At 42.4% G+C, this 22,816-nt stretch overlaps 1 protein-coding gene across 2 annotated transcripts in view; it reads left to right on the forward strand.

Annotated features, from left to right (window-relative positions):
- The window catches only part of LOC139535478 (caM kinase-like vesicle-associated protein), a 39,739-nt gene that overhangs the window by 12,911 nt on the left and 4,012 nt on the right, over nt 1–22,816 (forward strand). For both annotated transcript variants that reach the window (XM_071334907.1, XM_071334906.1), the window contains exons 2-3: nt 17,722–17,857; nt 18,010–18,141. In XM_071334907.1, the coding sequence (XP_071191008.1) occupies nt 17,763–17,857; nt 18,010–18,141 (227 nt within the window). In that variant the 5' untranslated portion in view covers nt 17,722–17,762. The remainder of the gene's footprint in view (nt 1–17,721; nt 17,858–18,009; nt 18,142–22,816) is intronic.

Consider the following 22,816-nt stretch of genomic DNA (forward strand, 5'->3'; position numbering starts at 1 on the left):
TTGCATTTTATTGCATGACATAAGTATTTGATACATCAGAAAAGCAGAACTTAATATTTGGTACAGAAACCTTTGTTTGCAATTACAGAGATCATACGTTTCCTGTAGTTCTTGACTAGGTTTGCACACACTGCAGCAGGGATTTTGGCCCACTCCTCCCTACAGATCTTCTCCAGATCCTTCAGGTTTCGGGGCTGTCGCTGGGCAATACGGACTTTCAGCTCCCTCCAAAGTTTTCTATTGGGTTCAGGTCTGGAGACTGGCTAGGCCACTCCAGGACCTTGAGATGCTTCTTACGGAGCCACTCCTTAGTTGCCATGGCTGTGTGCTTCGTGTCGTTGTCATGCTGGAAGACCCAGCCACGACCCATCTTCAATGCTCTTACTGAGGGAAGGAGGTTGTTGGCCAAGATCTCGCGATACATGGCCCCATCCATCCTCCCCTCAATACGGTGCAGTCGTCCTGTCCCCTTTGCAGAAAAGCATCCCCAAAGAATGATGTTTCCACCTCCATGCTTCACGGTTGGGATGGTGTTCTTGGGGTTGTACTCATACTTCTTCTTCCTCCAAACACGGCGAGTGGAGTTAGACCAAAAAGCTCTATTTTTGTCTCATCAGACCACATGACCTTCTCCCATTCCTCCTCTGGATCATCCAGATGGTCATTGGCAAACTTCAGACAGGCCTGGACATGCACTGGCTTAAGCAGGGGGACCTTGCGTGCGCTGCAGGATTTTAATCCATGACGGCGTAGTGTGTTACTAATGGTTTTCTTTGAGACTGTGGTCCCAGCTCTCTTCAGGTCATTGACCAGGTCCTGCCGTGTAGTTCTGGGCTGATCCCTCACCTTCCTCATGATCATTGATGCCCCACGAGGTGAAATCTTGCATGGAGCCCCAGACCGAGGGTGATTGACCGTCATCTTGAACTTCTTCCATTTTCTAATAATTGCGCCAACAGTTGTTTCCTTCTCACCAAGCTGCTTGCCTATTGTCCTGTAGCCCATCCCAGCCTTGTGCAGGTCTACAATTCTATCCCTGATGTCCTTACACAGCTTTCTGGTGTTGGCCATTGTGGAGAGGTTGGAATCTGTTTGATTGTGTGTGGACAGGTGTCTTTTATACAGGTAACGAGTTCAAACAGGTGCAGTTAATACAGGTAATGAGTGGAGAACAGGAGGGCTTCTTAAAGAAAAACTAACAGGTCTGTGAGAGCCGGAATTCTTACTGGTTGGTAGGTGATCAAATACTTATGTCATGCAATAAAATGCAAATTAATTATTTAAAAATCATACAATGTGATTTTCTGGATTTTTGTTTTAGATTCCGTCTCTCACAGTTGAAGTGTACCTATGATAAAAATTACAGACCTCTACATGCTTTGTAAGTAGGAAAACCTGCAAAATCGGCAGTGTATCAAATACTTGTTCTCCCCACTGTATATCTGCATTATTCCATATTGTTCAGAGTGCATATGTGAGCATGTGTCTTTGGCTATATTCTCTTACACCTGACTGTCTCTTCCCTTGATTTCTAGAAGTCTTCAAAAATGGCTCCTCAGATAGTGGATTGTGAACATGAACATTCTCCTTTCCCCCTTATGTTCCCCCTATAGTGTCCTATAAAGTGTTAATAATGCAGTTAATGAAATATTCATTCGGTTAGACACTACACATATCGATAGATAATCCTACACTGGAAGGGGAGTGATAAAATCCAACCTTTTTATGCGAGTAAAGTACATGTCGGATGAAAAATGTCATGTTAGGCCTGATGGATACAGTTAATTTGTCGGTAAACTTTCCAAATCAAAAGGTGGGATCTTTGTGTCTGTAAAAATGTATTATGCGAGCAATGACAGTGGAAACATCTTTAGGCGCAAATATTGATACAATGTTGATTATATGTTGTGTGGCCCTCCCACTACGACTCGGGAAAGCACGCAGTTGATTAGGCTACAGATGAAATAAGTTATGATTAACTTTACAGGGTGGTGAAAGTGCACAGTGATGAGCTTGATGCTCCTTTCCAATAAATATCGAGGGTCTTATTCTGGTGACATGCTTAGCTGCCGTTTGACAAACAGAAATAATCTTGCTCTTTTTGTTCATAATAATCTCATCATGTAAACTATACCCACACTGTATCTGCGAGCTGTTGGCTAGAACGCACATGTCAAGATCAGCGTGGGCACATTCACTATATAACGCAACATTTTTAGTGACAAAACCATCAGTAGAGTTAAATGCGATGAAAACCCATTTCACTTTTTTATTAGGTATATGGGAATTTAACCGCAAACGTTATTTTTATGTGCACTACGTCATCACACACTGCCTTTTATCCGCAATAATGGGAAAACATCTGTGGTGGGAAAATGCAAATATTGGAATATTCATATGAAAATCTGTTGCCTATTGGATGGAAACGTACCTACTGATACATACTACATAGGCTACTGTTTAAGGCTAGCCTACATTTGCATTCTCCGTATGCCAAGTGCCAATACATCCAATGTAGCCTACAGTTGACAATACTGGCCTCATGCCCTCATCATTCATACGACAGAGCAAACAGAAACACATTTGCAGAGGCTTATTTTAGGGTATGTATGGAAGGTCAAAACAAAAATGAATGTATTCACACACAAGCAGCTTATGAAAATGTGCTGGCAAACCTGCTGGCACTGCTCTTTCATTATCTCTTTACAACCACGTAGAATATCGAATATGAATGCTAGGATCAATGTGCTGCTAGGTGACAGCAGATTACAGGTCTCGTGTGGCTCAGTTGGTAAAGCATGGGGCTTGCAATGCCAAGGTTGTAGGTTTGATTCCAATGGGGGAAAAAGTATGCACTCACTACTGTAAATTGCTCTGCATAAGAGTGTCTGCTAAATGACTAAGATATTAAACAGTCACAAACATACCCCCAAACATGCATGTGTTGCTACTAAGGGATTGCCAGAGAGTACAAAGCTAATATGTCTAAAACAAACATTTGGGATGTGGTGTTGTCGATCTAATCTCAAACTGAGGAAGGTATTGACTAATTTAAAGAGCTAGAGTGTCCCACATGTCAGAACTGACTCGCTGTCAAATTTACAGCTAAAATCAAGACAGATATGACAACCCTTGTATGTCATTGTCCCTTTGTTTTTGACTTCTGAACTCTTTTGTTGTAAATTTTACAGTAGATACATTTACTCCGGGTACTGTAGAAGCAGTGTTATGTAGAAGTCTGTGGCAACTGTGATGGAAGTCTAACTGTAAGGTACAGTTAGGACTCAATGAGTCCTCCAAGCTCATCACTAAACTAAGGACCCTTTGACTGAACACCTCCCTCTGCAACTGGATCCTGGACTTCTTGATGGGCCACCCCCCATCATTAAATTTACTGACAACACAACGGGGGTAGCCTTGATCTCCGCCGACGACAAGACCGCCTATAGCGAGGAGGTCAGAGATCTGGCATCACACTGCCAACAATCTCTCCAACAACGTCAGCTAGAAAAAATGGCTAATCATGGACTACACGCCCTATTTACATTGACGGAGTTGTAGGGGAGCGGTTTGAGAGCTTCAAGTTTCTCGGGTTCCACAACACTAAGGATCTATCATGGTCCACACACACCAACACAGTCATGAAGAGGGCACGACAGCTCCTCATCTCCCTCAGGAGGCTGAAAAGATTTGGCATGGGCCCTCAGATCTTGAAAAAGTTCTACAGCTGTACCATTGAGAGCATCTTGACTGGCTGCATCCCCGCTTGGTATGGCAACTGCTTGGCATCAAGCAGCTACAGAGTGTAGTGAGTATGGCCCAGTACGTCATTGAGGCTGAGCTCCCTGCCATCCAGGACATCTATACCAGGTGGTGTCAGAGGAAGGCCATAAAAATTGGCAAAGACTCCAACCACCCAAGTCTCATAGACTGTTTTTTCTGCTACGGCATGACAAGCGGTAACGATGCACCAAGTCTGGAATCAACAAGACCCTGAACAGCTTCTACCCCCAAGCCATAAGACTGCTAAATAGTTAGTTAAATAGTTAACCAAATAGCTACCTGGACGATCTGCTTTGACCCTTTTTGCATTACCTTTTTTGACTTTGATATTGATGCTATTAGATATTCTTCAAAGTAGCCACCCTTTGCCTTGATGACAGCTTTGCACACTCTTAGCATTCCCTCAACCAGCTTCATGAGGTAGTCATCTGGACTGCATTTCAATTAACAGGTGTGCCTTGTTAAAAGTTCACTTGTGGAATTTCGTTCCTTCTTAATTTGTTTTAGCCAATCAGTTGTGTTGTGACAAGGTAGGGGTGGTATACATAAGATAGCCCTATTTGGTAAAAGACCAAGTCCATATGATGGCAAGAACAGCTCAAATAAGCAAAGAGAAAGACATGAAGTTCAGTCAATCCATAAAGTGCAGTCGCAAAAACCATCTGGTTTGCGCTTAGTGGGACTATTATTTGTTTTTCAACAGGACAATGACCCAACACACCTCCAGGCTGTGTAAGGGCTATTTTGCCAAGAAGGAGAGTGATGGAGTGCTGCATCAGATGACCTGGCCATTACGATCACCCGACCTCAACCCAATTGAGATGGTTTGGGATGAGTTGGACCGCAGAGTGAAGGAAAAGCAGCCAACAATCAATCAATCAATCAATCAATAAAATATATTCATAAAGCCCTTCTTACATCAGCTGATGTCACAAACTGCTGTACACAAACCCAGCCTAAAACCCCAAACAGCAAGCAATGCAGGTGTAGAAGCACGGTGGCTAGGAAAAACTCCCTAGAAAGGCCAGAACCTAGGAAGAAACCTAGAGAGGAGCCAGGCTATGAGGGGTGGCCAGTTCTCTTCTGGTTGTGCCGGGTTGAGATTATAACAGAACGTGGCTAAGATGTTCAAATGTTCATAGATGACCAGCAGGGTCAAATAATAATAATCACAGTGGTTGTAGACGGTGCAACTGTCACGCCCTGGCCATAGAGAGGTTTTTATTCTCTATTTTGGTTAGGCCAGGGTGTGACTAGTGTGGGCATTCTAGTTTCTTCATTTCTATGTTTTCTTTTTCCTTGGCCGGGTGTGGTTCTCAATCAGAGGCAGCTGTCTATCGTTGTCTCTGATTGAGAACCATACTTAGGTAGCTCTTTTTTCCACCTGTGTTTGTGGGAAGTTGACTTTTGTTTAGGGCACATAGCCTGTAGCTTCACGGTTAGTTTTTGTAGTGTTTGTTGTTTTGTTTGGCGTCATTTTTATTCAATAAAAGAAAATGTACCATGGTCCACTTTTTTCAACGGCCGTGACAGAACTTCCCACCACCAAAGGACCAAGCAGCGTGGTAGAGAGGACTCCTGGACATGGGAGGAGATCCTGGATGGTAAGGGACCCTGGAGGCAGGCTGGGGAGTATCGCCGTCCAAGGGAGGAACTGGAGGCAGCTAAGGCGGAGCGGCAGCGTTATGAGGGAACAAGGCTGGCAAGGAAGCCCGAGAGGCAGCCCCCAAATTTTTTTGGGGGGGGGGACACGGGGAGTGTGGCTGAGTCAGGTTGGAGACCTGAGCCAACTCCCCATGCTTACCGTGGCGAGCATGTGACTGGTCAGGCCCCGTGTTATGGGGTGATGCGCACTGTGTCTCGGTTGAGTATTCACAGGCCGGTGTGCTCGGTGCCAGCGTCCCTCATTTGCCGGGTGGAAGTGGGCATCCAGCCAGAACGTTTCGTATACATTGTTTGACTTCAGGAAGACAGTGAGTTGCTGCTTTTTCAAAAATGGTAGAGATGAATGGGAGATTCGATATAGGCCGATAGTTTAAAAAATATTTTCTGAGTCAAGGTTTGGCTTTTTCAAGAGAGGCTTGATTACCGCCACTTTTAGTGAGTTTGGTACACATCCGGTGGATGGAGAGCCGTTTATTATGTTCAACATAGGAGGGCCAAGCATAGGAAGCAGCTCTTTTAGTAGTTTAGTTGGAATAGGGTCCAGTATGCAGTTTGAAGGTTTAGAGGCCATGAATATTTTCAGCAATGTGTCAAGAGATATAGTATTAAAAAACTTGAGTGTCTCCCTTGATCCTGGGTCCTGGCATAGTTGTGCAGACTCAGGAAAACTGAGCTTTGGAGGAATAAGCTGATTTAAAGAAGAGTCTGTAATTTGCTTTTTAATGATCATGATCTTTTCGTCAAAGAAGTTCATAAATGTATCACTGATGAAGTGAAAGCCATCCTCTCTTGGGGAATGCTGTTTTTAGTCAGCTTTGCAACAGTATCAAAAATTATTTTGGGATTGTTCTTATTTTCCTCAATTAAGTTGGAAAAATAGGATGATCGAGCAGCAGTGAGGGCTCTTCGATACTGCACAGCACTGTCTTTCTAAGCTAGTCGGAAGACTTCCAGTTTGGTGTAGCATCATTTCTGTTCCAATTTTCTGGACGCTTGCTTCAGAGCTCGGGTATTTTCTGTATACCAGGGAGCTAGTTTTTTAAAATGTATTTATTAAAAAAAATTCTTACATTTTATCCCATTTTCTCCCCAATTTTCGTGGTATCCAATCGCTAGTAATTACTATCTTGTGTCATCGCTACAACTCCCGTACGGGCTCGGGAGAGACGAAGGTCGAAAGCCATGCGTCCTCCGAAGCACAACCCAACCAAGCCGCACTGCTTCTTAACACAGCGCGCCTCCAACCCGGAAGCGAGCCGCACCAATGTGTCGGAGGAAACACCGTGTACCTGGCCCCCTTGGTTAGCGCGCACTGCGCCCGGCCTGCCACAGGAGTCGCTGGAGCGCGATGAGACAAGGAAATCCCTACCGGCCAAACCCTCCCTAACCCGGACGACGCTATGCCAATTGTGCGTCGCCCCACGGACCTCACGGTCGCGGCCGGCTGCGACAGAGCCTGGGCGCGAACCCAGAGACTCTGGTGGCGCAGTTAGCACTGCGATGCAGTACCCTAGACCACTGCGCCACCCGGGAGGCTGGGAGCTAGTTTCTTATGACAAATTATTTTTGTTTTTAGGGGTGTGACTGCATCTAGGTTATTACACAAGGTTAAATTAAGTTCCCCAGTTAGGTGGTTAACTGATTGTTGTTCTCTGACTTCCTTGGGTAGGCGGAGGGAGTCTGGAAGGGCATCTAGGAATCTGTGAGTTGTCCGAGAATTTATAGCACGACTTTTGATGATCCTTGGTTGGGGTCTGAGCAGATTATTTGTTGCGATTGCAAACGTAATAAAATGGTGGTCTGATAGTCCAGGATTATGAGAAAAAACATTAAGATCAACAACATTTATTCCACGGGACAAAACTAGGTCCAGATTATGACTGTGGCAGTGAGTCGGTCCGGAGACATGTTGGACAAAACCCACTGAGTTGATGATGGCTCCGAAAGCCTTTTGGAGTGGGTCTGTGGACTTTTCCATGTGAATATTAAAGTCACCAAAAATGTGAATATTATCTGCCATGACTACAAGGTCCGATAGGAATTCAGGGAACTCAGTGAGGAACGCTGTATATGGCCCAGGATGCCTGTAAACAGTAGCTATAAAAAGTGGTTGAGTAGGCTGCATAGATTTCATGACTAGAAGCTCAAAAGATGAAAACGTCATTTTTTTGTAAATTGAAATTTGCTATCGTAAATGTTAGCAACACCTCCGCCTTTGCGGGATGAGCGGGGGATATGGTCACTAGTGTAACCAGGAGGTGAGGCCTCATTTAACACAGTAAATTCATCAGGCTTAAGCCATGTTTCAGTCAGGCCAATCACATCAAAATTGCAATCAGTGATTAGTTCATTGACTATAACTGCCTTGGAAGTGAGGGATCTAACATTAAGTAGCCCTATTTTGAGATGTGAGATATCACAATCTCTTTCAATAATGTCAGGAATGGAGGAGGTCTTTATTCCAGTGAGATTGCTAAGGCGAACACCGCCATGTTTAGTTTTGCCCAACCTAGATCAAGGCACAGACACGGTCTCAATGGGGATAGCTGAGCAGACTACACTGACTGTGCTAGTGGCAGACTCCACTAAGCTGGCAGGCTGGCTAACAGCCTGCTGCCTGGCCTGCACCCTGCTGCCTGGCCTGCACCGTATCTCATTGTGGAGCTAGGGGAGTTAGAGCCCTGTCTATGTTCGTAGATAAAATGAGAGCACCCCTCCAGCTAGGATGGAGTCTGTCACGCTGAAGCTATGTTGCGCTTGGTGACCTCTGACTATTTCATCCTAACATCGTTGGTGCCGACGTGGATAACAATATCCCTATACTCTCTACACCAGTTTTAGCCTTAGCCATCACCATCTTCAGATTAGCCTTAACGTCGGTAGCCCTGCCCCCTGGTAAACATTGTATGATTGCTGGATGATTCGTTTTTTGGTCTATTTCTGTGGGTAATGGAGTCGCCAATGACTAGGGTTTTCAATTTGTCAGAGCTAATGGTGGGAGGCTTCGGCGTCTCAGACCCCGTAACGGGAGGAGGAGAGACCAGAGAAGGCACGGCCTCTGACTCCGACCCGTTGCTTAATGGGGAGAACCGGTTGAAAGTTTCTGTCGGCTGAATGAGCGACACCGGTTGAGCAATCCTACAGCATTTCCCTCCAGAAGCCATGAGAAAATTATCCGGCTGCGAGGACTGTAAGAGGCGATTTATACTACTATCTGTACTTTTTGGTGGCACAGACGCTGTTTCATCCTTTCCTACACTTAAATTACCCTTGCCTAACGATTGCGTCTGAAGCTGGGCTTGCAGCACAGCTATCCTCGCCATAAGGCGATCGTTCTCCTGTATATTATGAGTACAGCGACTGCAATTAGATGGCATAATGTTAATGTTACTACTTAGCTTCGGGTGGTGGAGGTCCTGATGAACCACGTCCAGATAAAGCGTCTGGGGTGAAAAAGTTGAATGAAAAAAGTCAAAAGAGGGAAAAAATGTAAATATAAAACGGTAATGAAAAAATAAAAACTGTAAAGTTGGCAGTTAGCAAAGTAAGGTTAGCAACAAACCGCACAGCAGCACATAAACAAGTCTACACGGTGTGACCGGAAATTACGTCAAATCAGTCCTTGCAAAAACCCAACAAGTGCTCAGCATATGTTGGAACTCCTTCAAGACTGTTGGGAAAGCATTCCAGGTGAAGCTGGTTGAGAGAATGCCAAGCATGTGCAAAGCTGTCATCAAGGCAAAGTGTGGCTACTTTGAAGACTAAAATCTCAAATATATTATGATTTGTTTAACACTTTTTTGGTTACTACATGATGTCATATGTGTTATTTCAGAGTTTTGATGTCTTCACTATTATTCTATGATGTAGAAAATAGTAAAATAAAGAAAAACCCTTGAAGGTGTCCAAACTTTTGACTGGTACTGTACGTATATACCTCAATTAGCTTGTACACTTGCACATCGACTTGTACCCTTGCACATCGACCCCATGTATATAGCCAAGTTATTGTTACTTATTGTGTATTTATTATTACTTAGATGTTTTATGTGTTATTACTTTTGTATTATTTCTCTATTTAATTTCTCTGCATTTTTGGGAAAGGCCCGTAAGTAAGCACTTCACTGTTCACGAAGCATGTGACGAATAACATTTGATATGATTTGATGTATGTTTATCAGTTGCAGTAATAGAGTTGCTTGAGGGGAGGCTGATTATATCAGCACCACTGTGCTATTCAGCCAGCGAGTCAGGCAATGCGTATCTCTGGAGACCTGATCCTGGAGATATATAGTAATGAGTCCCACTGTGGCCCGCACTACACTCAACCTTCTCTTCTTCTCTCCTCTCCTCTGAGTCTTCATCCCAGAGACTCTCTCCTTCCCGTGCCGATGATTGATTCACAACCTGAAACAGAACTATTCACTCTTCTTCTCCTCTCTCGCTGCACAGGGTTCATTATTTCCCCCTCCTGGCTCATTACTACCAGTCTACGTGTCGGCTGGAGATATTGCCCACTCCGCACCAAACCAATGCAGGAAGGACTGCTGCTGCTGCTGCTGTAAACAGCACTGTTGAAACACTAGGAAAAGGGAATTTAATCAACGCTTTGAACGTTTTTGCAATGAAGTAGACAAAAATAACACCCTCCTCTGCCAGAGTGTAGACTGAGTAGCTAATGGCTTTTGTGTGTTAATTTCAGGAAAAACAAATTCTGGATGCAATCATTCTGGCTCTGAAATTATACTTCAGTCTGCTCTCCTGGCCCAAAGAGCTATTCTGGGAGATGGAGTGTGTTCTTTACATGGTCTAGTCAGTGGAAAAGCAGGCTTTACTGTAACAGCAAAGAAATGGCCCTTTAATTCAGTGGTGTAGGGCTTTCAAAACAAATGGCCACTGGATTGGTGAAAATAATCATGATTCTGCCAGGTAGGCAGAGGCTACTTTGTAGTTACCGTTTAGTTGCCTTTCCACCTATATGAAAACGGTTAGGCTATCATTAGCATCACTAGCCGTTACACAAAGTTGTAGATAGATAGGGCCTACAGGCATTGCACACAGCAACTGAAAACTACTGGCCCGAATGAAATAAATACTGACAGGAAAGCAAATGATGTGTGCATAATTTCAATAGCAGGTGATTTTATTACGGGCTGAGCAAGCATCCTAAGGACTTTTTCAAGCACTATTTTTTGTGGAAAAAAACTTCCCCCAAAATGTATGCAAAAAATGTGGCCTAAACCATTTGAAGAATAATTCATTATTTAACAGGCCTGCATTGACACTGACATTATTTTTATTTTCCAGAATATGTCAGAATAATGAGGGCATTGCTTGACTAAATAGACAGCATGCTCCCGACACAAACACACTAGTGGGTGGCAGTTAGCCTAGCGGTTGGAGCGAAGGGCCACTAACCAAGCGGTTGTTGGTTCAATTACTTGAGCTGACATGGTGAAAAGTCTGTTGATGTGCAAGCCACTTAAACCTAATTTGATCCAGCTGTGCCGAACTACTACAGCTGACCCTATAAAACTGCACCTGTTCATGTGGTAGCTAGCTAGTATGTTGCTAAAACTAGATGTTGTTGAGGGGTTACTATATCATATTTTAAAAGGAGAAAGCAACCAAAAACCGGGTTCTCTTTGTAATGGAACACTTTGTATGGAAAACCAAGTTGAAGCCAACATTCGAAGCTGCTCATAATAACCGCACATGGTTTTACGACAACAAGCACAATAACGCAACACCCTTCAATTGAGATGGCAGGAAACAAACGAAAGCACCTACATCTCTTAAATCAGAAATAAAACTTAACTAAATCCGCTACCATAACTTCACTGACTATTCAAGGACCAAATAGCCTAGATATTTCAGAATTTTAACCTCTACTGGATTTGTGTCCCCCCCGTGCGGCACGGTTGAGCTAACGTAGGCTAATGTGATTAGCATGAGGTTGTAAGTAACAAAAAAAATACCAGGACATAAACATATCTGATATAGGTAGAAATCTTAAATGATTGTTAATCTAACTGCACAGTCCAAATTACAGTAGCTATTACAGTGTAAGAATACCATGCTATTGTTTGAGGAGAGTGCACAATTATGAACTTGAAAATGTATTAATAAACCAATTAGGCACATTTGGGCAGTCTTGATACAACATTTTGAACAGATATGCAATGGTTCATTGGATCAGACCACAACTTTGTACATACACTGATGCCATCTAGTGGCCAAAATCCAAATTGTGCCTGAGCTGGAACAATACATTATGGCCTTTCTCTTGCATTTGAAAGATGATGGTAGAATAAAAAAAGAAAAACACATGTTTTGTTCTTTGTATTATCTTTTACCAGATCTAATGTGTTATATTCTCCAACATTTATTTCACATTTCCACAAACTTCAAAGTGTTTCCTTTCAATATCCATATCCTTGGTTCAGGTCCTGAGCTACAGGCAGTTAAATTTGGGTATGTCATTTTAGGTCGAAAATTGAGAAAAAAAAAGGGTTGAATCCATGATGACTTAATTCCAAATATTCAAACAAGACTTTGAAATGTTTAAATACCTGCTTTGCATATCTGTTCTTGCCTTAGCATTCACTGGGAGATATCATAACTTGCAACATCTTTACTAACACTAACTAGGGAGGTTTTCACTAACACTAACCCTGTCACTAACACTAACCCTGTCAGTCTTCACTCCACACAACAACCAGCTGCTTGAGAGCTGCATGCTCTCTCTGCCCGACAGATAATCTATAGGCTATATGTGTACAGCATGTGTGTGATAAATAATCGACATAAGAAACAAACAGCTTCGGGAATGCATCCGTTTTTGAATCAATTACAGTGCCTTCAGAAAGTATTCAAACTCCTTCACTTTTTCCAAATTATGTTTAGTTACAGCCTGAATTTAAAATGGGTTAAATTTAGATTTTTTTGGTCACTGGCCTACACAATACCACATAATTTCAAAGTGTAATTATGTTTTTATACATTTTGTGGTAAACCGTAGGGTGTTGGGTTGAGCGTGCAGAGATTGATACAGAGACAGGAAGGTTTTAGTCCGCAAAAACAACTTTACTAGGACAGAAAATAAACATAACAAAGAAAATCACTTAGGTTTGGCGCGGTCCTTCTCTCCTTTTGCTTGGTGTCAGTCTTGCCCCGTTCTCTCTCGCGGGGGTGCCACAGTGCTCCTTATATTTTGCCTCCACGCCTGGTTGGCACGTTCCCCTAATTACCTGCACTTGGAGCTGTCCGTGTCGGGGTGCCCAGCTCCTGTATTCTCAGCAGAGGAAGCCAACGTTGCCTCACGTACCTCCCCTCTATTACCATCCCCCGGGTAGACCTCCTGGGATACCACCATTTTTTACAAATTAATGAAAAATAAAAAGCTGAAATGTCCTGAGTCAGTAAGTATTCAACCCCTTTATTATGGCAAGCCGAAATAAGTTCAGGAGTGAAAATGTGCTGAACAAGTAAAATTATAAGTTGGACTCACTCTGTGCGCAATAATAAGCTCCTGTATTCTCACTCTCACTCTGTGTGCAATAATAGGGTTTAACATGATTTTTTAATGACTACCTCATCTCTGTAACCCACACGCAATTATCTGTAAGGTCCCTCAGTCAAGCAGTGAGTTTCAAACACAGATTCAACCACAAAGACCAGGGAGGTTTTGCAATGCCTCGCAAAGAGTGACACTTATAGATGGGTAAAAAAAAGCAGACATTGAACACTTTGGATGGTGTATAAAAACACCCAGTCACTACAAAGATAAAGGCGTCCTTCCTAACTCAGTTGCCGGAGAGGAAGGAAACCACTTAGAGGTTTCACCATGAGGCCAATGGTGACTTTAAGACAGTTACAGAGTTTAATGGCTGTGATAGGAGAAAACTGAGGATGGATCAACAACATTGTAGTTACTCCACAATATTAACCTAACTGACAGAGTGAAAAGAAGGAAGCTTGTACAGAATACAAATATTCCAAAGCATGCATCCTGTTTGCAACAATGTACTAAAGTAATACTGCAAATAATGTGGCAAAGTAATTAACCTTTTGCCCTGAATACAAAGTATTATGTTTGTGGCAAATCCAATACTACACATTACTGAGTACCACTCTCCATATTTTCAAGCATAATGGTGGCTGCATCATGTTATGCAGCCACCATTAAGCACAGGCAAAATCATAGAGGAAAACCTGTTTTAGTCTGCTTTCCACCAGAAACTGGGAGATTAATTCACCTTTCGGCAGGACAATAACCTAAAACCTAATGCCAAATCTACACTGGCGTTGCTTACCAAGAAGAGTGAAAATGTTCCTGAGTACTCAAACAGAAAACTGATTACCTAAAAAAAAAGAAGAAAGAAACTTAAAGAGCTGAAGTAAGCAGTACTACCTTCATATGAGTAATACAAATGCAGCTTTTTTTGTAAGGTATAATTAAATGTAATGTCCCTACTAAGCCACGCCTCCAATAATATCCCAGTGTGGCTTGCCTTTTCGATTGAATTGTAGAGTTACCACCCATGACTGTATTTCTTAGTGACAGCGACACGGTGAGTTCCTGGGCAAATATAAACAATTATAAATCAACTATTACATATATCATAAGGCCTTATACTGTGGCCTGAAACTCAGTTTACAGGCCACACCAGGCCTGCAAGTAGGGTTGCAAAATTGTTTAAAAGATTGTTTACAGATCTTCTAACCAGGATTTCTGGAAAAGCTGGGAAATGTACCAGAATGTTGCAACCCTATTTGTAAATCACATTATACTGGCTTGTAAAATGATGTGTAATTCCTATTGGAATCTAGCCAGCATTAGACTATCCAACAGTTGAAATGTGTATTAATCCGGAACTTGCATTCGTAATGACTGCCAGGGTTAAGCACCGTGGAGGAAACTACCTAAGCCTGTTAATCTGGAACAACCATTTCAGTAACGGGTGCAAAAATGTAATGATTGGCTTAGTTTATACTGAAAAAAAATCTAAACACATCTAAACATGCAACAATTTCATAGCTTTTGTGAGTTACAGTTCATATAAGGAAATCAGTCAATTTAAATAAATAAATGAAGCCCTAATCTATGGATTTCACATGACTGGGAATACAGATATGTATCTGTTAGTCACAGATCCTTTTTTTAAAAAGGTAGTGGTGTGGATCAGAAAACCAGTCAGTGTCTGGTGTGATCACCATTTGCCTCATGCAGTGCGACACATCTCCTTTGCATAAAGCTGATCAGGATGTTTATTATGGCCAGTGGAATGCTGTTCCACTCCTTTTCAATGGCTGTGTGATGTTGCTGGATATTGGCGGGAACTAAAAGACGCTGTTATACACGTCAATCCCGAGCATCCCTAACATGCTCAATGGGTGACATGTCTGGTGAGTATGCAGGCCATGGAAGAACTGGGACATTTTCAGCTTCCAGGAATTGTATACAGATCCTTGTGACATGGAGCCGTGCATTATCATGCTAAAACATGAGGTGATGGTGGCGGATGAATGGCACGACAATGGACCTCAGTATATCGTCATGGTATCTCTGTGCACTCAAATTGCCCTTGATAAAATACAATTGTGTTCGTTGTCCGTAGCTTATGCCTTCCCATAACATAACCCCACCGCCACAATGGGGCACTCTGTTCAAAACGTTGACATCAGCTCTTAGTGACTTACCTAGAAAGACGCACAGCTGTAATCTCTGCCAAAGGTGCTTTTACAAAGTATTGAGAAAGGCTGTGAATACTTATGTAAATGACATATTTCAGTTTTTCATTTTAAATACATTTGCAAAAATGTCTAAAAACATGCTTTCACTTTGTAATTATGGAATTCAGGCTGTAACACAACAAAGTATACAATAAGTCAAGGGGTATGAATACTTTCCGATAGATAAAAAAAATACCATTATTACAAAAGAAATTCACTGGCCCAAACGGGCCACTGACCGGGCCACTGACCGTTTCTATCAGGAATATTAATTAGGTGACACTCCGTCTTAACCCCTCCTCCACATTTACTGGATTGGTTGAACAGTGCAGAAGAGAACCGACCCCAACAGCTTCTCGTCATATGGGGCATTTGGTTTCAGGTGTTTCTTTAACACCTACAACATGACGTTAGTCCTGCTGTAACCTTTACCATCTACTACCTCTGAGGAAGTACAGTTCCCGCTCAGCCCAGTCAAAACTGTTCGCTGCTCTGGCACCCCAATGGTGGAACAAACTCCCTCACGACGCCAGGTCAGCGGAGTCAATCACCACCTTCCGGAGACACCTGAAACCCCACCTCTTTAAGGAATACCTAGGATAGGATAAAGTAATCCTTCTAACCCCCCCCCCCCCCCTTAAAAGAGTTAGATGCACTGTTGTAGAGTGGTTGTTCCACTGGATATCATAAGGTGAATGCACCAATTTGTAAGTCGCTCTGGATAAGAGCGTCTGCTAAATGACTTAAATGTAAATGTAAATGTACTAGCCATTAGTAAAGGAAGGCTCACAACGAGCATAGCAGATGCCTCATACGTCATGAATGATTGGTGTTGTCAAAAGAAAATAAGTGAACCTTAATGTACAACAAGATTGTTTCCCAATACATGTACTCACCTAGAAATGTGCATTTCTTACATAAAATGTAGTTGTACCTAACTATTTGTTACTCCTAATACTACTACAAGATTAGAACTGTTTTGAAATCTATTAGCTATTAATGCAGGAATGGTAATGGCTCATTTACAAAGGCCAAATGCCTTATTCCCTGTATCATTTATTTTTGTTGTTTCCTCATATATTCATGATCCTTCCATAAGGACGTGTTATTTTCCTCTACCACAGAGTGAAACCTCGCATTGATTTTCCACCAGAGATGAGGAATCCATTTTTCTTCTCATAATAGGGACATGATTGATGGCTCCACTGAGATGGCACCTCGGTCACTCTCCTCCTCCTCCTCCCACTATATTTCACTCTGCTTCCTCTGCTGCCAAATCAACAGGATTGTTCAGCAGCCAGAAACCCATCCAGAGAGGATCATATTCGTATTGCATGTATTCAGGGAACTGTATGCTTTGTTCAGGAAGAACAATAGCTACTGCTGCTCCTGGTGATATTAATAGTCCCAAGGCTGAATACTGAGTATGCGTTGCTGCTGTGGACCAGATTCATGGAAACCTATTCAGTTCTATAAAGTAACTTTGTAAATGGTGATTTCCCTTTGTTCCCCAATCAAAGACAATCAATGAACTTTGCTTCTGAGGATCACACTGGCTAATTAGTAAATTAGTTAGAAAAGAACAAAGAATGCTATCCTGAATTCATAAAAATATGAGCTATGTGCTGGAAATTAAATCTATGTTTTATATTGAAACATTTGCCAGCTTGTCTTTTATTACATGCATATCCCCCCCCCCCCAGACTACTGGAGACTTAAGTCTTTGTACAGTAGAGTCATGTGATGGATGAATATGAATTAATCCGGTTATTTTCAAGGTCCCATGGCGTACAATGTTCTCTAAAGATTTGAATTGAAGTCATTATCATGTTGAGTTCAAAGTGCGTGATGAACTCAATGAGCGGCATGTTCCATAAACACATTTTGAAAATGATAAGTGCATGCTGGCTAATGTGTGCATTGCATTGAAAGAATACATTTTTTGGTCTGCACCTTAGTTGTTAGCAATGACAGGCTACTTATAGACTGGATACCTCTAACACAATGCCAGGCCTGGTCTTATGTAACCTCACTCAGAAAGAGTATTGTTACACTTGTGTTCAGCAAAGTGGACTGCTACAGTAGGTAGGTGAGGGATTTAACATCCAGCAGGAACCTATTACAATTGTGCCATTTAGAGCTAACAGTGACATGCTTCCTTATGGTCCCTTGACAACAATGCATAGAGGAAAATGTAGAAATAATACAAAAATAATAACACAAGGAATAAATACACAATGAGTAACGATAACTTGGCTACATACACAGGGTAAGTACCGAGTCGATGTGCAGGGGTATGATGTAATTGAGGTAGATGTGTACCTACAGGTAGGGATAAAGTGACTAGGCGAAGGGATAGGTAATAAACTTTAGCAGCAGAGTATGTCCTGGTGCTCTTATTCAGTTGTTTAGTAGTGAGATGGAACTCGTACCTATGACCGCAGCACAGCCACGCTAAAGAAGTTGTTTAACATGCCTTCTCATGTACAATTGCTTTAATGTGTATTGTAGCAACAATATGCTCTGTCTTGTTAACAGGCGGTGCTGGTGTGATTTCCCTGTGAAGGGCAGGAGCTGCCATGCCATTTGGCTGTTTGACACTCGGGGAGAATAAGGATTACAACAATCCCTCAGAGGTGACCGATAAATATGACCTTGGACAAATTGTCAAATCGTGAGTATTCCTTCACAATGTTTAAACGACTGTTACATTCTGTATTCTGGGACTGTGACTTAATAGGAACACATATACCTCTTCCTTTCGGTATAGATTTGACCGTTTTAAAATGTTTCTTTCGTTTGTTCTTGTGTGTGGTCCTGATTAAGGGAGGAGTTCTGTGAGATCTTCAGAGCGAAGGATAAGAACACACTCAAAATGTTCACCTGTAAAAAGTTCTTGAAAAAGGACGGGAGGAAAGTGAGGAAAGCTGCCAAGAATGAGATTCTAATCTTGAATATGTGAGTGAAATTCCGTTTTGGCTTATTCATTAATGCAAAGCTTTATCCGTGGCATCTGAAATGCCACAGGAAAGCATGAATCATTCTGTTACGATTATCGATAGTTTTACAATTCACGTGTATGCAATTGAAATGGAGAAGAAAAACGCAGTGGAGATATTTAACAGAAATTAGTTAATAATGGTTACTAATTACTAAGGTTATTGTTTCTATAACATCCCCATAACATCACCATAACATTTACATAACACCAGTCCTGTTCAGCTTGAATTATCCATCTGCCTTTATCAAATAGTTACAATGAAGCAATATCTCTTGAGCAGTCCAGACTTGAATTTGAAGTAGGATCTGTAATGAAAGCGCCACAGACCCATCAGTATTTTAAAAACAAATATTAAAATGCAATTGAAACTATTGGGATTACATTAATTAAAACATGAATTAACTTAAAACTATGAATAAAATATGTCAATCAAGATTCCTTTAAATACCTAATGAAATGTCTTATTAGCATGTCAGTGGAGTACTTCGGGGCGGCAGGTAGCCAAGTGGTTAGAGCGTTGGACTAATAACCGAAAGGTTGCAAGATCAAATCCCCGAGCTGACAAGGTAAAAATTGTTCTGCGCCTGAACAAGGCAGTTAACCCACTGTTCCTAGGCTGTCATTGAAAATAAAAATTTGTTCTTAATTGACTTGCCTAGTTAAATAAAGTTAAGAATAAACTTTGGTAGTGAGACCAATCTCTAGTTTGTATTCATTAACTGGAAGTGGAAATGGTACACTCTCCATACATAATGAAATATAATCATTAATCCACACCTACAATATCACAAATTATGTCTGTTTTTAATGTCTATTGTACATTTTTGTCTATGGGGAGAGTGGGCCAAGTTGAGCCATGTTTTACATTCAGCAGCCCTCTGTCAAGGGAAATATATTATTCTTTCGAACAAAGATATCTACATACAGTATATTTCAGGATGTTGTGTATCCCCCCAAAAATCCGAATTCATGTAAACATTACAGTTTTGAAAACATAGCTTGTCCCACAAAAGTGGTCTCTTGACACAACTTACCCCGGGTATGGATTAAGTTAACCGCCTTCAAATGTATGTACTGAATGAAATATTACCACTACCTTTTTAAAACCATGTCGATCTTTATTTCCCAATAACAATTGCTTTTCTGTCTTTCAATCATTTTAAGCATCTTTTAACCGAGGCTCAACACCTAACACTTTGTACTTTTTTAAAAACACTTTTGACATAGGCCAGGCCCTGTTGTTACCTCATATCCCAGTGATAATGCCTTTCATTACGCCTGTGAAGAAAACACTTAAATATGCTCAACTTGCCTTTGGCTCAACTTACCCCAAGGCAAACATTTTGACTATATTACAATGATTCACTTTCATGCTAGGTTTAGAAACATATTGAAGCTTATAGAGACCACAACTGATGTATTGAACAATCTTAAAAATATCTACTTTGGTTTAGATACTAGCGTCATGAAACCTATACCACAATAAATTAAAGGTCTCACGGATCCACCTGTACCTGAATACCCGAGACCCAATCCGGGACCCGAGCAGGTCCGGATCCAGAATTCTAAATAATGTCACGGGTCTCAGGTATGTGTAATTTGAGCTGACTTGTCCGGAAGGACCCGTACATATCCAAACCCGAATGCTGCAGTAGAGAGAGAGAGAGAGAAATTGTATAATTTATTCTGCTGATCTTTTCACGAGAGTGGTACGTGTAGCTTGTTGTTCTCCAATCATAAGTCATCAAAGTGCCATAGATCCTCCTTATGTGGCTACATTTAGGAGATACATGACCAAAAGTATATTGACACCTGCTCGTCGAACGTCTCATTCCAAATCATGGGCGTTAATATGGGGTTGTTCCCCCCTTTGCTGCCATAACAGCCTCCACTCTTCTGGGAAGGCTTTCCACTAGAGGTTGGAACATTGCTGCAAGGACTTGCTTCCATTCAGCCACAAGAGCATTAGTGAGGTCGGGCACTGATGTTGGGCGATTAGGCCTGGCTCACAGTCAGCGTTTCAATTCATCCCAAAGGTGTTCGATGGGGTTGAGGTCAGGGCTCTGTGCAGGCCAGTCAAGTTATTCCACACCGATCTTGACAAACCAATTATGTATGGACCTCGCTTTGTGCATAGGGGCATTGTCATGCTGAAACAGGAAAGGGCCTTCGCCAAACTGTTGCCACAAACAGGGAAGCACAGAATCGTCTAGAATGTTACTGTATGCTGTAGCGTTAAGATTTGCCTTCACTGGAACTAAAGGGGCTAGCCTATAACCATAACCATAAAAAACAGCCCCTGACCATTATTCCTCCTCCACCAAACATTACAGTTGGTACTATGCATTTGGGCAGGTAGCATTCTCCTGGCATCCACCAAACCCAGATTCAGCTCCAAGTCCAATGGCAGATAGGTTTACACCACTCCAGCCGACGCTTGCGCGTGGTGATCTTAAGCTTGTGTGCGGCTGGTCGACCATGTAAATCCATTTCATGAAGCTCCCGAAGAACGTTGTTTCCGGAGGCAGTTTGGAACTCGGTAATGAGTGTTGCAAATGAGGACAGACGATTTTTATGCACTACGCACTTCGGCACTCAGCGGTCCCGTTCTGTGATCTTTTGTGGCCTACCAATTTGTGGCTGAGGCCGTTGTTGCTCCTAGACGTTTCCACTTCACAATAACAACACTTACAGTTGACCGGGGCAGATCTAGCAGGGCAGAAATTTGACGAACTGACTTGTTGGAAAGGTGGCATCTTATGACGGTGCGACGTTGAACGTCACTGAGCTCTTCAGTAAGGCCATTCTACTGACAATGTTTGTCTATGGAGATTGCATGGCAGTGTGCTAGATTGTATACACCTGTCATTAACAGTGTGGTTGAAATAGCCAAATCCAGTAATTTAAAGGGGTGTCCACATACTTTTGTACAAATAATGTATCTAATCAATGGAAGATGGAATTACAATTACGGAATTAAAAGTTAAAGGATAGGCTACAACGACGAAGAGCCAACAGGTATGCTGCTACTTAAAATTCTGAATGGAGTTGTTATTTTAATTGTAGGAAGAGAAAGTGCAGACTCAATTAGCCTAGCTTGCTAGCTAGTGCGGCATGTCAAGAAGCTGATTAAACAAGATGATCATTACACAGGTGCGCCGTGTGCTGGGGACAATAAAAGGCCACTCTAAAATGTGCAGTTTTGTCACACAACACAATGCCACAGATGTCTCAAGTTTTGTGGGAGCCTGCATTTGACATGCTGACGGCAGGAATGTCCACCAGAGCTGTTGCCAGTTAATTTAATGTTCATTTCTCTACCATAAGCCGCATCCAACATTGTTTTAGAGAATTTGGCAGTATGTCCAACCGGCCTCATAACCACAGACCACGTGCAATCACCACAGACCAAGACCGCCGCATCCGGCTTCTTCCCCTGCGGCATCGTCTGAGACAAGCCACCCGGACAGCTGATGAAACTGTGGGTTTGCACAACTGAGGAATTTCTGCACACACTGTCTCAGGGAAGCTCATCTGCATGCTCGTCGTCCCCACCAGGGTCTTCACCTGACTGTAGTTTGGCGTCGTAACCAACTTCAGTGGGCAAATTCTCACCTTCGATGGCCACTGGCAAGCTGGAGAAGGGTGCTCTTCACGGATGAGTCCCTGATTCAACTCTACTGTGCAGATGTTCGGGCGAGCGGTTTGCTGATTTTAAACAAAATGCTTAATGGTGGCGGTGGGTTTATGGTATGGGCAAACATAAGCTACGGACAACGAAAAAAGTTGCATTTCATTGATGGCAATTTTAATACCCAGATATACTGTGACGAGATCCTGAGGCCCATTGTCGTGCCATTCATCCGCTGCCATCACCTCATGTTTCAGCATGAAAATGCACGGCCCCATGTCGCCAGGATCTGTACACAATTCCTGGAAGGTAAAAATGTCCCAGTTCTTCCATGGACGGCATACTCACCAGACATGTCACCCATTGAACATGTTTGGGATCCTCGGGATCGACTTGAACGACAGCGTGTTCCAGTTCCCACCAATATCCAGCAACCTCGCACAGCCATTGAAGAGGAGTGGGACAACATTCCACAGGCCAAAATCCACAGCCTGATCAACTCTATGCGAAGGAGATGTGTCGACCTGCATGAGGCAAATGGTGGTCACACCAGATACTGACTGCTTTTCTGATCCACGCTCCTCCGTTTATATTTAAGGTATCTGTAACTAACAGATGCATATCTGTATTCCCAATCATGTGAAATCCTTAGATTAGGGCCTAATGATTTTAGCTTATTAGACTTATTTCCTTATATGAACTGTAACTGAGTAAAATCTTTGAAATTGTTGCATGTTGCGTTTATATTTTTGTTCAGAGTATCTTCTCGGTTTGATGTAGTCAAGACTGGTCCTACGTAATCATATTGGATGATAAATAACCTAACTATGGCAGGTATTATTCTACTATAGCGTGAGTCGGCTTGGTTGGTTGCTGTCTCTCATCTCTCTCTCCCTCCTCCCTGCTCCCCATGTCACTCGCTCACAGTAACACTCCCCCATCCCCTCGTCTGCTAGAGCAGCAGCTCTCTCTCCCTCCTGTACCTCGCGCTTTATCAGCTC

This window comes from Salvelinus alpinus, chromosome 12, assembly GCF_045679555.1.
Source record: "Salvelinus alpinus chromosome 12, SLU_Salpinus.1, whole genome shotgun sequence".
In the NCBI taxonomy this organism is placed as follows: Eukaryota; Metazoa; Chordata; class Actinopteri; order Salmoniformes; family Salmonidae; genus Salvelinus; species Salvelinus alpinus.